The 21,939-nt window shown below is 43.8% G+C and overlaps 1 protein-coding gene across 9 annotated transcripts in view; it reads left to right on the top strand.

The window, feature by feature from the left end:
* The window catches only part of MTHFD1L (methylenetetrahydrofolate dehydrogenase (NADP+ dependent) 1 like), a 236,490-nt gene that overhangs the window by 134,564 nt on the left and 79,987 nt on the right, over nt 1-21,939 (top strand). For 8 of the 9 annotated variants that reach the window (XM_031012156.3, XM_031012157.3, XM_055390851.1 and 5 more), the window contains exons 21-24: nt 9,019-9,158; nt 12,956-12,997; nt 14,058-14,158; nt 14,692-14,869. In XM_031012156.3, the coding sequence (XP_030868016.2) occupies nt 9,019-9,158; nt 12,956-12,997; nt 14,058-14,158; nt 14,692-14,869 (461 nt within the window). Of the gene's footprint in view, nt 1-999; nt 1,092-9,018; nt 9,159-12,955; nt 12,998-14,057; nt 14,159-14,691; nt 14,870-21,939 lie in introns of those variants that run through there. The other variant, XM_055390853.2, reaches the window with a different exon arrangement.

Genomic DNA, 21,939 nt, shown 5'->3' on the forward strand with positions numbered 1-21,939 from the left:
GAAGATTCTACTTTCTATTTCTTTTAGCACTGTTTGGCAATTAACACCAACAGCGCTTCAGAATGAGGTATTGTCCAGCATACACCTTGCTTGTTCCTCTACAAAGCTTCTATTTTTGTTTTTGATTTGTTGTGAGGAAGCAAAGTGTAGCCTTTACTTGAACGAAAGCTACAGTTTTATTTTTCTTTCTTATTTACAAGAAATTCTTCTGATGATTAAGTTAGCCAGATATGCCCCGTGCGCTCATATTTCTTAACCTATTTTGAGCTGAGCTAGTTGCAAGGACTAGTTCTTCTGTGAAACCTCTGGCAGTCCATAAATTCAAGTTCGTGTCCAGACGTAATGGTGAACTCAATATGTTGTATATTTGATATATGTTTGTTGCACACATGGAGAGAAAAGTTGCTACCATTGTAAAGTAGCTATGAAATCCGACAGTTCTAATTTCTTTATCTTCTGAGTACCCATGGAATAAACGACCTCTTAGTGCCATAGCAAGGCAGAAGTTTAATTTGCAATTCTGGTGGCAACATCCAGGTATTTCAAGTAGAAATTAAGAAAACTTTACGGAAAAACTATCTCAGCACTTCAGTTTAACTATTTTTCAAAGTCCAAGGAGGGTTTTCCCCAGTGTAAAAGCAGAAATGAGAATTTCAGATCCAAAGCGGTTCTTGCCTTTTCTTTTCCCTCCATGCACATGCGCTGACAACAGAAAATAAAATTTGAAAAGAAAACCCAGGCTAGAGCATTGGGGTCACTCATTTCCCATCCAGCGAATGGAGAGCTGGTGCCTGGCTGGGGGAGGTTAGGAAGGCAAGTCTTGGGATCTGATCACTCACTCGGCTGGGAGGGGGTAAAATACCTGGACCTCAGGAGGCCGAATTGCAGCGCCAGTGTTCTCTACCTGTGTGGCCTGTTCCTGCCTGGGGTTGGGTACCAAGTCCAGGTGGAAGTGGTCCCTGGAGCATCCTCTCTCTGAAGCGTTTCTTTGTCAAACAGAATACTCCCTGCTGCTGCCCCAGAACTCATCACTGTTGACACATGGACCAAGAACTAGCAGAGGAGGTGATTTATAATCTCTAAATGAATTGCTCTAAAAGAGACAACAAGCTCTCTGACTTAAGTAAAGGAAGGGAGGGTGGGTGGAAAGGAAGGAGGATCATAAAGAACATTCTAGATTGCATACTTTGGTAATCACAGCAGGGCCTTATTGCAGTTAGAACAAAAGCCTGGACACACTTACCTCTCAGTTCAGGAAAATAATTTAGAGCTACTTGTTAAATGCTGAAGTATTATTGAAGTACCAAGTCTTAAGATTTTCACTGAAAATCTTAACTGACCAAGCAGCTCAGCTAGGGAAATGCTATGTGATCAGTTGATTGTTTGATGAGGAGTATGGAGCAGGGACTTTGGCAGAGGTTGCTAGCAGACAGGCCTTGGTTTTAGTCCAAGCTCTATCGCTTAATAGCTGTGTGACCTTGGGGAAAATTATAAAATTTTCCAGTCCTTAGTATCATAAACTGTAAATGGAGGAGAAAGATGCCTCACAGATGTTGAAGGTGAAATGAGACAGGACACCTAGTACATTGCCTGGCTACATAGAAAACGTTTCACCAATGTTAACTTCAGGCCCTCTCCCCATGCCTCGGTCTCTTAGAATAGTTTTTCCCCATCGTGTGCACATTGAGCGGTAAGGCGGACAGCTGCCGCCACCCATGCTGCCCCATGTTGAGAGCATTTCTGTTGACCTTCCCTTCTTCCCTGTGAAGCTAGTTCAGCAGTCACCTCATCACTGTTTTTCTTCTCCAGAGAGTGCTGGGTTGTAGTGACCATACTGTTGATGCAACACATCCCAACCACGCTGGATGGAATTTTTACTGCGATAATTCATATTCCAGGATCTTACAGTGCACAGGGTTACAACGATTAGCATAATGATCTTGCACAATCTTTCTGCCTAGCATGTAGTGCATTTGTAATATTCTCAGAGGAGGCATCTAGAAAGCGCCAGGCTCCTTCATCCTGCATGAGCCACTGCAAGCTGTCTGCGCCTCAGTGCTATGGAGACTTTGGGTGGATTATTCCTTGTTGGCGGAGGGAGGGTCCCAGCTGTCCTGTGCATTATAGGATATTTAGCAGCATCCCTGCTAGATGCCATTTACAACAATCAAAAATGTCTCCAGGCATTGCTAAGTGTCCAGGTGGGGAGTGGAATAGGCAGAACCGCTTCCAGTCGAGAAGGGCTGAACTGTACTTAGGATTTGTGATTCTGCAGAAATGGGTTCTGTGAATGCACTAAAGCATGAGAACATCCAAAAATCAGTGTGGCACAGAACTGAATTCAAATTTACCTGGATCCAGGTAAATAAGCACAATTTTGAAAGTACCAAACAGAATTCAAGAAAAACAACAACAACAACAACAAAAAACACATTAAAAACAGAAAAGTTGGCCGGGCGCCGTGGCTCACGCCTGTAATCCCAACACTTTGGGAGGCCGAGGCGGGCGGATCACCTGAGGTCAGAAGTTCGAGACCAGCCTGACCAACATGGTGAAACCCTGACTCTACAAAAAATACAAAAATTAGCTGAGCGTGGTGGTGGGCGCCTGTAGTCCCACCTACACGGGAGGCTGAGGCAGGAGAATCGCTTGAACCTGGAGGGCGGAGGTTGCAGTAAGCCGCGATTGCACCATTGCATTCCAGCCTGGGCAAAAAGAGTGAAACTCCATATCCAAAAAAAAGGGGGGAAAGGTCAGAAAGACGTTCTTTTTCACTGGGTGATGAATTAATCTTTCCCATCTTTGTCATGTTAAAAATGTGCCTGTGGCTGTTTCTCCACTAAATGAAGACACTGGCACACAGATGATTGTGTGTAAACACTAGGCAAAACACTAGGCACAATCGTAGGGGTTCAGTAATTATTGAATGAGAAGAAAGAAAGGTTGTTCTTGAATTCTGTGATGTGAGTGTTTAATGATGTTTTTGAGGAGAGTGCCATATGTAGCAGACAGAACCCTGGGCTGGGCATCAGAGGGACCGGGGGCACCACACTGGGCTTTGTGTCATTATCTCCAGAAAGTAACCGGTCTGGTGCACAGGAGAAAGTTAGAGTACATTGTCCATACAGTTCCCACATAGCTGTAGGGTTTTATGAACCCATATTTTAAAGGACCTTCCAATGAAGTGAGGATGTTAATGCTTTTTTTTAAAAAAAAGAGAGAGAGATTGGTGATTACTTTAAAATCTGAGTCCTGGCCAGGACTCACGCCTATAATCCCAGCACTTTGGGAGGCTGAGGCAGGCAGATCATTTGAGGTCAGGAGTTCAAGACCAGCCTGGCCAACATGGTGAAATCCTGTCTCTACTAAATACAAAAATCAGCGGGCCGTGGTGGCACGCTCCTGTAATCCCAGTTACTTGGGAGACTGAAGCGGAAGAATCACTTGAACGTGGGAGGCGGAGGTTGCAGTGAGCCAAGATCACACCACTGCACTCCAGCCTGGGCAACAGAATGAGACTCCATCTCAAAACAAACAAAAAAATCCAAGTCCTAATTATCGCTGCAGCTTTCTTTAATGTGTGCAGTAAGGTGGGGACATACAGAATAACTTAAGATGTAGAAATCGTCTCTCCCTCCCTGAAGAATATCATGGATACCACATTTGCCTGCCAGGAATGTTGTGTTGTTCTTATGTTCTCGTTTCTGCCATTATCATTGTTTCTGCTTAATTTTTACAACACAACTCTGGCCGCACCCGTGGATGATCATGGAAAGGCAGCTGCCTGGCTTTCCAGAATTGTTTTGACTCTCCATCTGAACCCAGAGCTCTGTTTCCTGTACAGGTTGCTAGCAGTATTTACCCAAATTGTCCCTTCCCAACTCAGACCCACTGACCCTTCCTTTCTCAGCTAATTACGGGTTTAAGTTTGAATCAAGCCATGCTATAGAATCACTATCTAGCAGCTTCTGTGCTTGCACAATAAGAGTATTAGTCAGCGTTTCCTGTTTTCATTCATATTGTAAGTTGAATAGCTGTAACAAAAGGGAAAGATTGCCAAGACAAATAATTCTTATGGCTTGTGCAAACAATTTATTACAAGCCTTATTAAATATGCAGCTTTCAGAAATCTACATGATATGCCTTTCAGCAAAGCTAAATCCTACTATGTGGACTTGCTTCATGACTTAAGAACAAGTCTATATTGAATTTAACATTAAATAATTATTTGGCCTGCATCTCTTTTAAGCTTTGTTAAGAACTGCAAATATGATAAGGGAATAAATTGCTCATTTCAAGTCACTAAGAAAACCTGACCTATAGGTTATATATGTTGGCAGTTCCCAAGAAGTACCTAGGAAATGGAACCTTCCTATAAGAGTGGTTTGTCCCCTTCTCACGAGATGGGTCTTCATATCAAGGCCCCCTAAGGCACAGATACACAGCACTCCACAGTGTCCAAGTTCGTAGTAATTGGTGGCACCTTATTAAAGTAGTTTTTACTTTCATAATTACTGATTACACATCAGCATACCTTTTCCATGGTCTGTTTCCTTGGCGGCCTGATATTTGAATACAAACAACATAAAAGTGATTACATGCAGCATTTCAGGACAGTTTTCAAACTGAGAGAATTTGGCACTTTCTTTTATTTTCTTCCCATTCTTTGTCTATTTCCTTTGCATTTGGAAGCGAGAGTCCTCGAACCTTTACTTCTGCATGTTGTTTTCGTCCCCTAGCTAGAGTTCTCTTTATTACTACTTTTTTGTTTCCAATTTGTCTCTTTTTAAAAATAAAACATGGTGAAACCCCATCAATACAAAAATTAGCCGGGCATGACGGCGGGTGCCTGTGATCCCAGCTACTCGGGAGACTGAGGTGGGAGAATCAATTGAACCCGGGAGGCGGAGGTTGCAGCGAGCTGTGATCGTGCCATTGCACTCCAGCCTGGGCGACAAGAGTGAAACTCCGTTTCAAAAATAAATGAATAAATAAATTAAAATATGAAATTAAGCTCAGCTAGCCTGTGTAGATGTTTTAGATGGTCACATCTTTATCGGATATGACATTTATGCCTTTCAGTAAAACCATTGTAGTATTGTAAGAAGAAAAGGGAAGTATGATGGGGACGACTAAGAACATATCTGTACTTCTATGTAATGCTATTTTATGTGTCTATTTCCATTGAAGTGTGGCCTTGACATCACTGGCTCCCAAGTCCCATCCTGTTTTTTCATTGACCTGCTTGTGCCAGGTACTGTGTTAGGAAGTGGAGCTACAAGATGAGTAAGGCGTGGTCCCGCCCTCCATGTGGGAGACGGCACGTCAGTGTACTTAGGATGCTGCATGTGGTGGCAGATGAGGGCCCTGCAAGGGAGCACACCACAGGGCCGGGAGGGTGGGATGGGCGGGAGGAGTAGCCAGCTTTGCCTGAAAGCATCAGGACAAGCTTCCAGGAAATGGCACATCCAAGCTGAGTCTTGGACAGCGGGTTAAAGAGGCAGAGACGGGAGAGAGGAATGTTCCACATGGGAAGAGAGGTCTGGAGGTGATGACAAGTAACGTAGAGTATGTGGGCTGTGCCGGAAGCTTGATATTACAGAGGCATGAAGTCTGAGGCAGGGAGTGTGAAGGAAGATGGAGGTAGGGGAAGGAAGTTTACACGAGGGTGGCCTTGACTTTTATATTAAGGCACTTCAGGGAAGCAGGAACCACTGAAGATAGGAGAACATGGTGACTACACGGGTGCATTGAAGGGGGGAGGAGCTAGGTTTTTGAAGGGAATTTGAGCTTGCAATTTTTCAAGGGCATTCAATGGTTATAAATGAAACTTTTCATTAATATATTTGTGTCCAAGTGTTTTTAGATGTGCTTTTCTGCTACTCTCTTTTTATTTGGTTTGGAGATAGATGATGACTTTCCTTCAGTGCCTTCTATGTGTCTTGCCATGTTAATGTCTCAAACACATGGTCCGTATCATCATGGAGCTTGCAATCTAACAGGGTAGTTTAACACATAAATATGCATCCAGTTGGAAAGAACTTAGAGATCACTTGATCAGCCCCCGTTATGTAAAATGTATGCAACAATCTACCTCCAACTATAGGGCGACATTAAACAGTTTTTCAAAATACCATGGCATTGAAAAAAATGCGTAACATTTGGGTTACTTCAGTCCCACTCCCCGGTACTGATCAGGCCAGTGAACCAGTCTTGCTGGTGAAATAATGACTTCTCCAGTCATGATGGATGATTTCCCTTCATCTTGACCATTTCTTCCCTGGCTCTGCCTTTACCTATGAATCTCTTCTTTCCTCCCTCTCCTTCCTCCTCTTGGTCTCTGCCTGCCATACCCAACTCCATATTTCTCTGCTTGGAAAAATCCTACTTGATTCTCAGAGCCTGACTCCATCACCGCCTCTCTCCAAACCTCCCAGGCAAACTCCGTCCCTCCCAGTGTGCTGCCCTCCAGCACTCTCTAGTTGAATAGCAGATGTTCTCTCTCCCACTTTCCTGCAGGGCTTCAGGGTAGTGACCCTAAGAGTGAGCTTCTACCAGTGAGAAAAATGCCTGGATGGAGCAGGAATTCCCACAAATGCTTAGGAATTCAATATGATTTTTAGCAAGTGGGAGAATTATCCTTTTGGTTACAAAGATGTGAACTATTTTTGTGAGTTCTCAGTATGCACCAAGAAAAATCCCAGTGACTCAGTAATGTACCTGTGCCGTCTCACTTAACCCTTCCAACAAGGAACTTGCCAAGGTGCACAGCTGGGAGGGATCCGGGGTCCCGTCCGTGTGCTAACCTGCAGGACAGCCCCGCATAATCCAGTACTGGGGCCTTACTGTCCAGCCTTCCACCTCCAGGAGCCCACTCAGTGATGACTTTTGACAAAAGTCACCCGGATTATCCCTCTTTTGGGGTCCATGATGCCACCAACATGCTAAAGTTAACAAATGCATTACCAGGAGGTAGCACTGAGGTAAGGATTGTTACTGTAAGTGATTTTCTCTGATTTTGACCACTACAAATAAAATCACAAGATTTGTCCCAAATACTATATAAAGAGGAATGTCTTTTATTTCTCGAAATTGTTCTGCCACTTTGTTTGTTCAAATAACACATAATAAAGGATAAATGGCTTGTAGCTATATTTATCCAAATTGAACATTTTTAGTGTAATTTTTTTAATTTGCCAAAAGCATATCAATGGTCATAAAAATTTTTTATGTCCTCTGGCCCTACTACCTTACCCTTGGGAATTTATTCCAAGAACATAATTTGAAAGAGATTAAAGCACATAGGCACAAATATTTTCAGTGCAGTATTGTTTATATTGGAAACAACCCAAATGTTCAGTAACAAGGGGAACAATTTTGTAAATCTTGCTACAGCAACTTAACAAAATTATAAGCTGCCACTTATAATTGTAAATTTTGAAAGTTTGTAGCACAGCAAGGAAACTGATCATGTTAAACGTTTCTGATATCTTAGTTAATTTTTCTCCCGCCAGTTCCGATCTGTGTCCTGGTCATACTGTCAGCATATAAGTATGTATTTCATAAACATTTACTTTTTATTAACTCAGTAGTATTCCCTTCCTAGAGTGGTTTGCTTCCTAGATTGTAATGGACAATCATCTCACCTGGGGATCTTGTAACAATGTGATTCTGATTCTGTAAACTTTATGGGGAGCCCAAGATTCCACATGTCTTAGAGGCTCTCAGATACTGCTGATGCTATTGATCACGAATCACGCATTGAGCAGCAAGGTCCTAGAGCTCTTTGTGTATGAAGAAGATACTACTGACCCAGTGCCTCACTATCTTGAAAGGCAGCTGTGACCTTTCTAGCAACTGAGGGGGTGGTGACTAAAAATGAGTGTTTTCTGGTGTTTCTCTAATAAAGCTGCTGTCTTGTATCCAGATTGACCATCAGTATCCTTATGCCCTTCAACTAACTTGAAATTTGTCAGTTAACAGAAATTACTGGGTGGCACTAAAATAAATTATTCTTAATATAAAGGGTAAGAAAGGGTCGGGTGTGGTGGCTCATGCCTGTAATCCCAGCACTTTGGGAGGCCAAGGTGGGCGGATCACCTGAGATCAGGACTTTGAGACCAGCCTGGCCAACATGGCAAAAACCCGTCTCTACTAACAATACAAAAAAAAATTAGCCGGGTGTGGTGGTGGGTTCCTGTAATCCCAGCTACTTGGGAGGCTGAGGCAGGAGAATCGCTTGAACCCGGGAGTCGGAGGTTGCAGTGAGCTGAGATCGTGCCATTGCACTCCAGCCTGGGGGACAAGAGCGAAACTCCATCTCAAAAAAAAAAAAAAAAAAAAGAGTAAGAAAGGATCTTCCATTGTAATCATACTATCATTGCCTTTTGAAACAATTTGGAACCTGATTACACAGTTGAAAATCCCCATCTGTATGAAGAAAAGCTTCACTGGCTGGGCACCTTGGCTCAACGCCTGTAATCCCAGCACTTTGCGAGGCTGAGGCGGGTGGATCACAAGGTCAGGAGTTTGAGACCAGTCTGGCCAACATGGTGAAACCCCATCTCTACTAAAAATACAAAAATAAAAAACTTAGCCGGGTGTGGTGGCAAACACCTGTAGCTACTCAGGAGGCTGAGTCAGGAGAATCGCTCGTACCCGGGAGGCAGAGGTTGCAGTGAGCCGAGATCATGCCGCTGTACTCCAGCCTGGGCGACAGAGCAAGACACCGTCTCAAAAAAAAAGCTTCGCTGTGAGTTATGATATGGGAAGAAAAGTCTTGGCCTGGCCACCACAAGGAATCCCTCAGGCCTGGCGGTGTGAAGCAGAGGAGGGCGCAGTCTCTTTAGGGCAGAAAATGAAGAACATTTCTATGACAATGGGGAAATCAGTTCACCTTTGTGTTGGTAAACAAAAGGAATGTAAGCTATCCTTTGAGCTGGAATCATAGTGGTGGTTGCCAAAACCTACCTTTGTTTTTAGAAGATAATAGCACATATTCCACTTGCTTCCCCACAGTGACCGAAGCTGGCTTTGGTGCTGACATCGGAATGGAGAAATTCTTCAACATCAAGTGCCGAGCTTCTGGCTTGGTGCCCAACGTGGTTGTGTTAGTGGCAACGGTGCGAGCTCTGAAGATGCATGGAGGCGGGCCAAGTGTAAGTGCCCACACCGCCTTCCTAATACCAAAGAAATTTCATTATGTTAAAACAGAATTGAGCATTTGAAAAATTCCTGCCTATTTAATGACTATAGTTTTCTAGAGTATTTTTCTTAAAACTTTTTTTTTCCTGTAGGCCTCCCTTGTGGACATCTAAAACGTTTTTTTTTTGTTTTGTTTTTTGCTTTTTCCCAACACCACCATAGAGCACTTTGAGTTTAGTAAGTTCGAGTAAACAGTAACACCCACAGTTCTTTCTAAACAATATTTTGGAAAGGAGCATAATGCAACCACTTTTTAGTCTCAAGCTTCACATCTGATACTCAGGCCAAGATTGTATAACCATATGGTAATGGGAGGTTAGAGGCTTTTGTCCCTGAACGAAGAACAAGAGGATTAGAGTGAGTTCTTTGATGACAGAGATTTTTCATTGTTTGTACAGATAGTTTTTTGGTTCACTGATGCTGCAACTCATCAGATTTCATCTAAAACTATTTTCCTTCTCTTTCTGTTTATTATGATTTCTCCTCACAACTCTGTTATAATACTGGATTGTTTCTAAGAGAGCTTTGCTTGGAAAACACAAATTCGATTTTAACTTCTTTAAAGACTTTTTATATTTACCTATCCTAATATATATAGAAATTACAGACATTATAAAGGAAATATATTCCTTTCCACAGAAAACCTGTGCATAGATTCTTGGAGTTTGTTTTTTTTGTTGTTGTTGTTGTTGTTGTTTTGTTTCATTTTTAGGAATTTCCAAGTGGAGGATAAGACATTTTATACTGATTAATCATTTTGAAATAAAATAAAGTTTCTCTATCATAATATTCACATATGAGACAAACTGCCAAATCTGATTTCTTAATTGGTATACTGTACTGTGCATGTGACAAAAGTCATATATTTAATGATTATTGCATAGTCAAAACAAGTAGCAGGTTTGCCATCATGAAACACTGTAAAGCAATTCTTTGTCCTGGGGGAGGTGGACATGATTTTTATACCATTTTGCAGATAGGGAAGCTGAGTTTTGATAGGCTTAGGGAATATGGACAATGTCAGCAGGCCAGCAGAGAGCCGAGGACTTCAGATCTAAATCTCCTACTATGTCCACCATGCAGAGGTGGATGTTAATGAAAGGCAGAAGTGTTCTAAATCCAAATCCACTCCTAATACCCGACACTTAAGCACTTCATTTTTGCCTAAAGCTTCACCATTATTTCAAATGCAAGAATGATATAATACAGATTAAAAGTAGTAAATCATAAAGAATTCTGACTTCACTCAAAACACCCCTTGTTGCTACAGTCCTTCCTGGATTTTAGACATTGAATCTGTATAACAACTTCTATTTTTAAAAACTACTTCCGCCCATGTAGGATGCATTTGGAATTCTCCCTCCCTGCCCTGCCACCCTGAAAATTATAGAAAGGGCTTAGAGATTGTCTGATCTCATTCAGTCTTTATAAAGAGAAAATCTCTGAGGCACAGAGAGACGCAGTGACTTGTGTGGTGTCACACATCTATTTCAGGGACTGATCAGATCTACAGTCCGGGTCTCTTGACATCAGTCCCATAGTTTTCCAGACTCTAGTCTCTGTCCTGTAAAAATTCTCTACATGATTTACAATCCTATTTCATTCATCTTAACATAGGTGCTCTGTTATTCAGTGGTTGCACTTTCGTGCCACATTAATCCTTTGTGTCTCTTCCACTGCTGCTTAATGTCAGGGTTCTCAGCCAGTGATCATGGTAACATGGAACAGGGTTAGTAGGCACAGATATGGGTGGAGGATAAGAAAAGGCGGGGACCAGCCAGGCGTGGTGGCTCATGCCTGTAATCCCAGCACTTTGGAGGCTGAGGCAGGTGGATCACCTGAGGAGTTCAAGACCAGTGGTGGTGAGCGCCTGTAATTCCCACTACTCAGGAGGCTGAGGCAAGAGAATCGCTTGAACTTGGGAGGCAGAGGTTGCAGTGATCTGAGATTGCACCATTGCACTCCAGCCTGGGTGACAAGAACGAAAGTCCATCTCAACAACAACAACAACAACAAAAAAAACCCAGCAGGGACCAGGAAGCCCTGTGAAGCTAGGCATCCCTCTCCTGGGCTCCAGTAGTACCTTCTGCCTCATATTGTTTCATGAATGCCTTGTTCTGTGTCTCCCTATGTAATTCTCAATTCCTTGAGTTTAGGGACTGTGTCTTATTAATTGGTATGGTCCAAGTGTCTGGCATAGTCTATATGCAGGGAGTGTTTTCAATAATGGCAAGATAAATGAACTTTCATCCTCTTAATCCTCTATTCCATAGTGCTCGTCTCAATGTCCTTCCTTCGTATTGAATAGCTCTGTATTTTTGAACCATGATTATTCATTTCTACTTCTGTTTTCTTTTTTTCTTTTTTGCTACAAATACTGTGCTGGGATCGACTTCCTTTTGATCATTACACAAATAACCATGGCTGCCTCTTATGTTTATTCAGCTTGGTTTTTTTCCATAATTTGTACAGTGGAAAATCTTGTGGCCCTTGAATTTGCCCATTTTAAATTTGCCCTCAGTCATTTTAAACTCACATCCTGTCCCCCAGAGTGCTCGGCCATTCCCGGTGCAATCCAATAACTAATATTGTGCTATGCTTTGGGATCCACAGATTCTTTCACAATTAGATCTTTAAACTAACCATTGTATGAATCAGCATTCTTCACACATAGAACCAATAAGGATGTGTGTATATATAGAGAAATATATTTATTGTAAGGAATTGGGTCACGTGATTACAGAAGCTGGCAAGTCCAAAATCTGCACTGTGGGCTGGCAAGCTGAAGACCCAGGAGAGGCAGTGGTGCTAATGCAGTCTGAAGGCAGCAGTCTGCTGGAGAATTCTCCTGCTCTCAGGGGAGGCCAGTCTTTTTGTTGTACTCAAAAAGGCCTTTGACTGGTCAGTTGAGACCCACCCACATTATGCAGGACAACTTGCCTACGCAAAGGCTGCTGATTTCCATATTAATTTCATCATAGACACCCTCACAGAAACACGCAAAATAATGTTTGAACAAATACTGGACACCCTATGGCCCCAGCAAAGTTGACACATAAGATTAACCACAAGGCCAGGCACAGTGTTTCACCCTGTAATGCCAGCACTTTGAGAGGCCGAAGTGGGAGGACTGCTTGAGCCCAAGAGTTCGAGACCAGCCTGGGGAAGATAGCAAGACCTCGTCTCTACAAAATAATAAAAAATTATCTGGGTGTGGTGGTACACACCTGTATTCCTAGCTACTGGGGAGGCTGAGGCAGGAGGATCACTTGAGCCCAGGAGTTTGAGACTGCAGTGAGCTGTGATTGTGCCACTGCCCTCCAGCCTAGACAACAGAACTTTATGGCAGTTACTGTAAAATGATTTCGAATGGTGATGTACTCTGTATAAATCAGGTATTAAACATATTATTAGTTTTATGTTCTAATTTGAACCAATGTTTGAGAAGTTTCATACTGTTCCATTGGCTCAAATTAGAATCATCCAGGGAGATTTTAAACGTTACTGATCCCAGGTTCCCCTCCCAGAACTTCTGCTTTCATTGGTCTGGGTGGAGCCCAGGGATCAGTGTTTTCTAAAAGCTTCCCGCAGGAGTTTAGGTTTAGCCAGTGCTGCCAGCTACTGTTTTAAAAGCACAAAACATAGAGGTACCTTTCTAAAAACTGAATGTGATTATGTTGTTCTTTCTTTCAGATCGGTTGTGTAAGCATTTTTATAGGATTATTCTTCATGTTTTCTCTCCTTACTTCAGGTAACGGCTGGTGTTCCTCTTAAGAAAGAATATACAGAGGAGGTAAGAGGAGCTGTTTAGACGCTTATGTGAAGAATCTCTTAAATCCAGTGACTCGTTGGCTTTCAGTGAATGAGCCCTCCTTCAGTGGCCTCTTAGAAAAGTGCTGTTCTGTCCGGGCGCAGTGACTCACACCTGTAATTTCAGCACTTTGGGAGTCCAAGGCGACTGGATCACTTGAGGCCAGGAGTTCAAGACCAGCCAGGCAAAACCCATGGCCAACATGGCAAAACCTCATCTCTACTAAAAATACAAAAATTAGCCGGGCGTGGTGGCTCACGCCTGTAGTCCCAGCATGAGAATCGCTTGAACCTGGGAGGCGGAGGTTGCAGTGAGCTGCGATCGCACCACTGTACTCCAGCCTGGACGACAGAGTGAGACTGTGTCTCAAAAAAAAGAAAAGAAAAGTGCCGTTCTAAGAATCCGAGAGGAAATGGATGGGGTGAAAGGATAAAATTCATTCAGTTAACTCTTAAATATCAAGAAAAGATGGATATAGGCTTTGTCTACTATTGTCTACTCCCAGGGTAGCCATCAGAGCAGGAACTCAAGGTCTCCAGGTCAGAAACAAATATGAAGCTTACACTTCTGTATTCTTTTGTCATGGAAGGTCTATATACAGTTGGCTTTATGATTTACAGGAGTGGCTTACTCTTTTCTGTAAATAGACTTTGATTTACTGGCAGCAGTACCTCTTAGCTCCTACAGGTGGCGCCAGGGATCTGAGCCAGGAATACCTGGACAGAGCTCCTCGCCCACCTGGGGCCTTGTGCCTGTCAGGCCATGGGCCTGCAGAGCATGGGCGCGTTGCGTAGACCCTGCAGCCTGTCCTCAGCAGGGTGAGCTGCCAGGCTTCAGACACACCCATATGCCATTGGACCCAGAATCATTTTAGAAATTATTTTGAAGACGAACCTCTTTATTCTTGCAGCCATCTTTCTTGGAGGAAAAAGCGAAAAAAGATGTAGCAAATCCTGCCAGAGAGGTGCTGGCAGTTTAGCTTGGCAGGTTTGGTGGGAGGCAATACACAGGGGTCTCGGTTTTGCTTTTTTCTTTTTTACAGAACATCCAGCTGGTGGCAGACGGCTGCTGTAACCTCCAGAAGCAAATTCAGATCACTCAGCTCTTTGGGGTTCCCGTTGTGGTGGCTCTGAATGTCTTCAAGTAAGTCCAGCCTCCTCCTTTAAATGTGGGCATTATCATTAGGCCACCCTGTGAACGATATTTGTGTCTTGGGGTATTTGGTCTTTCTGTGCTTCATCTAAAAGTATACAGAAATACCCAGTTCTTTCTGTTTGTTTATTTGGTTTGGTTTCATTTTAGCAAATGTGTTCTCACAATGTTATTAAGGAAGTGAAATTTATATATAGTGAGTTACTATCTCCTTGGCTTTTTTTTTTTTTTTTTTGTAATTCTACCCAGCATTTTTGTCTGAAACAAACTGTGAATGATCAAAGGGATATGTTATGGAATTTTCTTGATAACGCCCTTAACGACTTGAAATATTTGAGTCACTTTAGAGAGGACTTTTTTTTTCCATGCTTTAAGTCTGATTTATTTAAACACGATGTGACCACTTTTGATGTGTAAAATGTATTCAGTGTTAGGGAGCGAAGTTCTGTATAAATGGTTAGTCTTTCTTTCAAAACATAGCTAAATGGATACAGATGCAAAACCACAAACATTTTCTTCACTAGGACCGACACCCGCGCTGAGATTGACTTGGTGTGTGAGCTTGCAAGGCGGGCTGGTGCCTTTGATGCAGTCCCCTGCTATCACTGGTCGGTTGGTGGAAAAGGATCGGTGGACTTGGCTCGGGCTGTGAGAGAGGCTGCGAGTAAAAGAAGCCGATTCCAGTTCCTGTATGATGTTCAGGTAAGATCTAGTAAAAACAATGGCTCACATTTCTTACACCTTAGCATGGGTTGTCCCATTCTGTTGTCACCACAACCCTGCAGATAAGAAAACTAAAGATAGAAGAGTTTAGGCCGGGTGCAGTGGCTCACGCCTGTAATCCCAACAGTTTGGGAGGCTAGGGCGGGCAGATCACTTGAGGTCAGGAGTTCGAGACCAGCCTGGCCAACGTAGAGAAACCCCGTCTCTACTAAAAATACAAAAATTAGGTGGGCGTGGTGGCGTGCACCTATAGTCCCAGCTACTCGGGAGGCTGAGGTGGGAGAATTGCTTGAACCCAGGAGGTGGAGGCTGCAGTGAGCCAAGATTGAGATCACACCACTGCACTCCAGCCTGGGCAACAGAGTGAGACCCTGTCTCAAACAAACAAACAAAAAGGTAGAAGAGTTTAAGCCATATGACAAAGTCACATTTCCAAGTACAGACCCTAGCTCCTTGTCCCAAAGCCTGTGCTTTTGAAGACTCCCAAATCGCAGTCCTAAGCGAGGAGGTACTTTAGCGAACAGGATTTGACAGCTGACGCTTTCAGGAGTTGCACAGGAACAAGAGCAATTTCGTGAGGGTTGGGAAACCATGGGAGGTATTTTCCTTGTTCATTTCTCTTTTTTTTTTTTGAGACAGTCTTTGTTGCTCAGGCTGGAGTACAGTGGTGCAATCTCGGCTTACTGCAACCTCTGCCTCCCAGGTTCAAGCACTTCTCCGCCTCAGCCTCCTGAGTAGCTGGGATTACAGGCATCTGCCAACACGCCTGGCTAAGTTTTTGTATTTTTAGTGAAGACGGGCTTTCACCATCTTGGGCAGGCTGGTCTCAAACTCCTGATCTCATGGTTCACCCACCTCGGCCTCCCAAAGTGCTGGGATTATAGGCATGAGCCACCACACCTGGCCTCTGCTTGTTCATTTCTGTTATGGTTCTTTTCTCTTGTGGTTTTATTGAACTGTGTCTAGTGTATGTGTGTGTATATATACATGTATAATATATTTATTTATTTTCATTGTGGTAAATATATATATAACAAAATTTACTATCTTAGCCTTTTTTTTTTTTTTTTTTTTTTGAGACAGAGCCTTGCTCTGTTGCCCAGGCTGGAGTGCAATGGCTTGATCTCGGCTCACTGCAACCTCCACCTCCCAGGTTCAAGCAGTTCTTCTGCCTCAGCCTCCCGAGTAGCTGGGACTACAGGCGCACGCAAGCATGCCCGGCTAATTTCTTTTTTATTTTAGTAGAGTCGGGGTTTCACCGTGTTGCCCGGGCTGGTCTCGAACTCCTGAGCTCCGGCAGTCCACCCGCCTCGGCCTCCCAGAGTGCTAGGATTACAGGCGTGAGCCACCACACCCGGCCCATCTTAACCATTTTTAAGTGCACGTCAGTAGTGTTAAGTACATTCACATTGTCGTGCAGCCAATCTCCAGAACGCTTTTCATCTTGCAAAACTGAAACTGTACCCATTGAACAACTCCCCATGCCCCTCCCTACAGCCCCTGCCAGCTACCATTCTCCTTCGTTTCTATGAATGTAACAACTCCAGGGACCTCATGTAAGTAGCATCATACTGTGGCTGGCTTATTTCACTTAGCATAATGTGCATGCATGTTGTAGAGTGTCAGAATTTCCCTTCTTTTTTTTTTTGAGATGGAGTTTCGCTTTTGTTGCCCGGGCTGGAGTGCAGAGGCACCATTTCAGCTCACCGCAACCTTCTGCTCTCGGGTTCAAGCAGTTCTCCTGCCTCAGGCTCCCAAGTAGCTGGGATTACAGGCATGCACCACCACGCCCAGCTAATTTTTGTATTTTTAGCAGAGACAGGGTTTCACCATGTTCGTCAGGCTGGTCTCAAATTCCTGACCTTGTGATCCGCCCGCCTCGGCCTCCCAAAGTGCTGGGATTACAGGCGTGAGCCACCGTGCCCAGCCAGAATTTCCTTTCTTTTTCAGGCTGAATACGCTCCCATTCTTTGGATATCCCACATTTTGTTTCTTCGTCCATCTGTGGATGGACACTTGAGCTCCCCCTCACAGCTATTGTAAGTAATGCTGTATGAGCATGCGTGTTTATGGCATATGGCATATGTACAAGTATCCCTTCAAGACTGTGTTTTCTTTTTTTTTTTTTTTGAGACGGAGTCTTGCTCTGTCGCCCGGGCTGGAGTGCAGTGGCGCAATCTCGGCTCACTGCAAGCTCCGCCTCCCGGGTCCATGCCATGTTTTCAGTTCTTTTGGAAGTGTATTCCCAGAAGTGGGATTGCTGGGTCCTCTAGGATATTTTTAAGCACGTGTCGATGGCTCAGTCAGAAGACCTGAGCTTCCCAGGGCTCACTCTCCTCCTCAGATCGTCTGTCTTTGCACCCCTCTGACATCTCCATTCTGAATTTTGTGGTTCTGATTCTGGCTGATGGATTTGTCTTCAGGGGTAGTGCATGATTGCGGAGTGCCCACGCTTCAAGCTGATTGCTGCTTCTCCTGTTCCTTCATCCCTCACATATTCTATTGTTGAGTCACTCAGATGTCACAGACGCTCTTCTTTCCTGTTCAGTGGCATAAATCAATAGCATAAGTGAAGAAGAAATCAGTGAAGCAAGAGCTTAGCAGCGTTGTTGATAAGCCTGGAGTCACAGTGGTGAGAGAACGGGGCTGATGTATTAATATTTAATATTACCACAGCTCTCGCTTTTAAGGAGTTGTTCGCGTGCTGGGTATATGGGCGCTTTGCACATGTTCACCTCTTTGGTCCTAACATCCCTCTTAGGTGGAAACTGGTGATATCTTCCCATTTTACAGACAAGAAAACTAAAGCACGAAGAGACTAAGTCAACTGCTCAGTGTCCCATAGCTAGGAAGAGGCAGAGCTGGGAGAAAGAATGTCCAGATGGTTGAGGTCATCATCCTGCTCTGTTCTTCAGAGCTAAGTACTGTGCTCAAAAGTGTGTGTGTATTGAAGGTCTGGGGGGAGACATAGTTAAAGGGGACACGGACTGAGTGACCCCCCTGAAGAGAAAGGGTGACAGTGATGGGCATAGGCACAGATTCCGTGCCACACAGGGGACATCATCGCTGGCACGCAGTCAGTGTTTACAGAAGGAAGGACACAGGGAATGAATTGGAGGCTAGCTCATAAAAGGTTTTTCATTTTTATGAGGCCATTTTGTGAATGAGAAACTAGAATATTCTGGACTACAGAGGCGGTAGAGATGAATTGAGGGAGAAGATTTTGGATGAGTGAAAAGAAAAATGTTCCAGTTGGAAGCTTTGAGTTCTCAGACCTAGAGGTGTTCAGCGCAAAGTAGATGTAGCCCTGCTGTGGGCAAGTCAGAGGCATTGAAGCCAACTCAGATGGCAGGTGGCCAAGGAGACCCTGGGTTCCTGTTCTTTGGTCCTGGGTAAGGCTTGCCAGGGTACCTACAACCCTTGGCACATGCCAGGGCCTTTCTACGTAAACCACTGTAGGGAGAGTCACCCCCAGATCCTGCTGTGAGTGTGCCTCTGATCATGCCATCTGATCATGCCATCTTGCCGTCTGATCATGAACCACCCCACTCTGCGTAGCAAAGGCAGTTATTTTCATGAATGATTTCACAAAGTGTGGCTCTTTTCAAGGAAAACATCCCAGGTGAAGAAGAGGTCAGTAATCAGAAGAAATGCTTCTGAGTTATGCTGTCTCAGACATGCACTAACCCTAACATGAACCCTTTTCCTTTCCACTGATATTTCAATTTTTTTTTTTTCTGAATTCCCATTCTTCATGGAGATAATGCTACTAAAATGTCAGCTCTCCTCTGAAAGGAGGAAAATGTTTAATAATAATGTGGTCTAAAGTCCTCTATTGATAGGCGACCTCAAGGCCAGGATCCCTGCCTCCTTTGCCAACACACTTCTCACTTTTCTTGTAACAGAAATTCGATTTGAGCTGCATAATTGTTTGTTAGATAATCAGCCTCCCAGCCTACTGCAGCGTGACAGTTCATGAAAAGAGCTGCTGCTGCTGCTGGCTCTCTTTGTACTGTCTGCCTGTTAGCTGTGTTCCTCACACCAGCAAGATTTAGATCATCTAAGACCATTTACAGTCTTGTCTTGTCACCATGTAAAAATCTGAATTCATTGGTGCAGTCAGTAATAGAGCTCAAGCCTTCTTTCCCCCTGATTTCTTGCATTGATTGGTGCTGGTAAAACTTTAGTAACTTAAGTAATGGTTTTCTGGAAGCCCTTTTTACCTCCCCCACAACCCCACACCCTCACAACCAACCCTTGGGTGCTGGGCAGTGAGAAAGACATGGCATTGCTCTATAGGAGAAAGAAGTTATAAATGCTTTGCATATGACACTCTCCCACCTTTGCTTCTCAAAGCAAACTGGGTTTCTGTGTGCCCCTTGGTGTCTCCCCAGACTTTATATCCCCAAGAATGTATTCAGTACAAGACTAATGGCATCTTTTGTGCTATTCTTTCTCCACCCCAGTCTTGTGGAAGGAAAACACCGGAGATGATTTAGGGTAATGGGAAATAGTGCTAGAGCCCAGGGCATGACTGCATTTGAATGTGAAGTAGAAGTTGTCTCGGAACCCCACTGGAGAGTGATTCAGCTGGAGAGAGCGGGGCACCTGGCTCTCAGAGGCGCTGTGCGGCCAGACAGCAGTGTGCTGGACTTCCTAATGGCGAGCTCACAGGTTAAGTGAGAAACAGGCTGCACTTCTGACTTGGGAGTCTCTGCTGAACTTTATAGAAAACTGACTTCAGCAGCAACTGCTGTCTAGAGAACAATTTGGCATCTCTTTTTGCCAGAGTAACTTCTAATTCAAGAGTAGGCAACTTTTAATTATGGTACTGGATGGAGGCAGCAATGAATAATTTAGAATAAAGATTGAAAAATATGGAATAAGGTGTAGTAGACTAATTGCTCAGAAGAAGTTTTATTGTGTGAAAATGAATGTGTTTAAACTTGAAATACAGAGGATCATTTCCTCTCTACCCTTGAGGGTGATTGCAGTCCCTTTTAAGAAGCTGTTAAAAGTCCCCCTCAAGATCATCTTCTCTTTGAATTTTCCTTTTCTAATCTGACTTTTGACAATTATATCTTTATCGTTCACTAATAGAATATCTCCATGTCTGCAGGGATGCAGGGAAATATGATGGCTGAAAGAAACGCTAATCTACATGTGCACTTTATTAGCTAAGAAATCCCTCCTCCATACATTCTTCCAGGCATGCCTCCGCACATCCCATCTGCTATGTGGGCTCAACTCTGCATTATAGATGGGAAGGTGATGGACTTGTCCATAAGAAATGGACGCTTGATAGGAGAAGGAACATATTACATAGAGCTAACAGGCTAAAGCTTTGGGATCCTGCAAATTAAGTTTAAACCTTGAGTAGGCCTCCTACTGTGGACACAATTTGGGGAAGCTGACTAATCTCTCGAGCCTCAGCGTCCTCATTTGTACAGTGGTGTCTGACAGTGACACCAACTTCACCAAGTTGCTGTGAGACCCAAATGAAATGCCCCAGAGTAAAATGCTGGAACATAGAAAGCAGGCAATGAAGGCCAGGAGTGGTGGCTCTCACCTGTAATCCCAGCACCTTGGGAGGCTGAGGCAGGTGGATCACCTGAGGCCAGGAGTTCGAGACCAGCCTGGGAAACATGGTGAAACCCCATCTCTACTAAAAATACAAAAACTAGACAGGTGTGGTGTCACGCACCTGTAGTCCCAGCTACTCAGGAGGCTGAGGCAGGAGAATCGCTTGAACCTGGGAGGTGGAGGTTGCAGTGAGCTGAGATCACACCACTGCACTCCAGCCTGGGCAACAGAGTTAGACTCTGCCTCAAAAAGAAAAAAAAGGAGGAAAGTAGTCAATCAATGCTGGTTCTTCCTCCTGTCATGTTCACTTGGAAAGAGAGTGGGCCTCCTGAATTCACCTTCAAGAATTCTCCTGTAACTCAAGGTAACTTTGTCAAACTCCAAGATCGGTTTATTTTGCTCTGGGTGAAAACCAGGAATTAGAAGTCAAGTCTCCTAAAGCACTACTAAACTAAACCAAGACACTGACATTTTTCCTTCTCCGTGAGAATTGGGAGCCCTTAGTGATATCATAAAACGTCAGTCATTTTTGCAAAGAAGGAGGTATGACCCCGAGAAGTCAGCTTGACATTCAGTCGGAATATTGTTTGTTAAATGAGGAGTTAAGGTTGAAAATCATCTCTGTATCCTTCCTCTAGCCTTGCAAACATTTTGAGGTGTAGCCTTGACAGCAAGACAGGATAGTGTTTGTTTTTATTAAAAGGTCTTTCCTGTTCCTTGCATGAAGCCATTCTCTTGATCCCAGTGGGGGCTGGATGAAGGAAGAGCAAAACAAACCACGAAGACAGCCTGGAGCCTCAGCCAGCTCTGCTGACTTCTGAGCTTCACACTCTCACTGCCCAGATGGCCAGGGGTGTTTCCTCCTCTGCTGGTCTTTTTTAAGGCAGGATGTTTGTTGTTATTGTTGTTGTTTTTCTGGTTGGTTCTTAAGAAATTATTTTCTACGTCTTGAAAATGCCAGCTGGAACCTACACCAGTTGTTGGTGGGGTGTGAGAGCTATCCTTTACATGGACTTGGAGCATTTGCAACCAGAGCCTCCACATTGAAATAAACATTTAAAAATGCATATCTATGGATATACAGTGGGGGATCTTCCATTGTGGTAAAAATATGTATAACATACAATTTCCCCTTTAATCACTTTTACATGTATAGTCTGTGGCATTAAGTACCTTCACATTGTACATACAGGGTTTAATTAATAGGATCTTAAAACTTAAAAGGGTATTGATGCACATCTCTGTTGCCTTTTACATTTCACAGTAATTAGAAGGAAAAAACACACTCTAGGTTGAAAGGCTGTCCTTTCTTTTGGTTGTCCTTGTCCCTGGAAAAGCTGTCTTCCCCCTCAGGGCCTTTGACCTCCCCCGGCTCTCCCTCCCATCTTCAGACGCGCCCAGGGCCAGCCTGAGTCAGTAGCCCTTTCTTCAGCGCTCCCTCTTCTCTTGCTGTGCATTAGAATGTT

Source organism: Gorilla gorilla, chromosome 5 (genome assembly GCF_029281585.2).
Source record: "Gorilla gorilla gorilla isolate KB3781 chromosome 5, NHGRI_mGorGor1-v2.1_pri, whole genome shotgun sequence".
In the NCBI taxonomy this organism is placed as follows: Eukaryota; Metazoa; Chordata; class Mammalia; order Primates; family Hominidae; genus Gorilla; species Gorilla gorilla.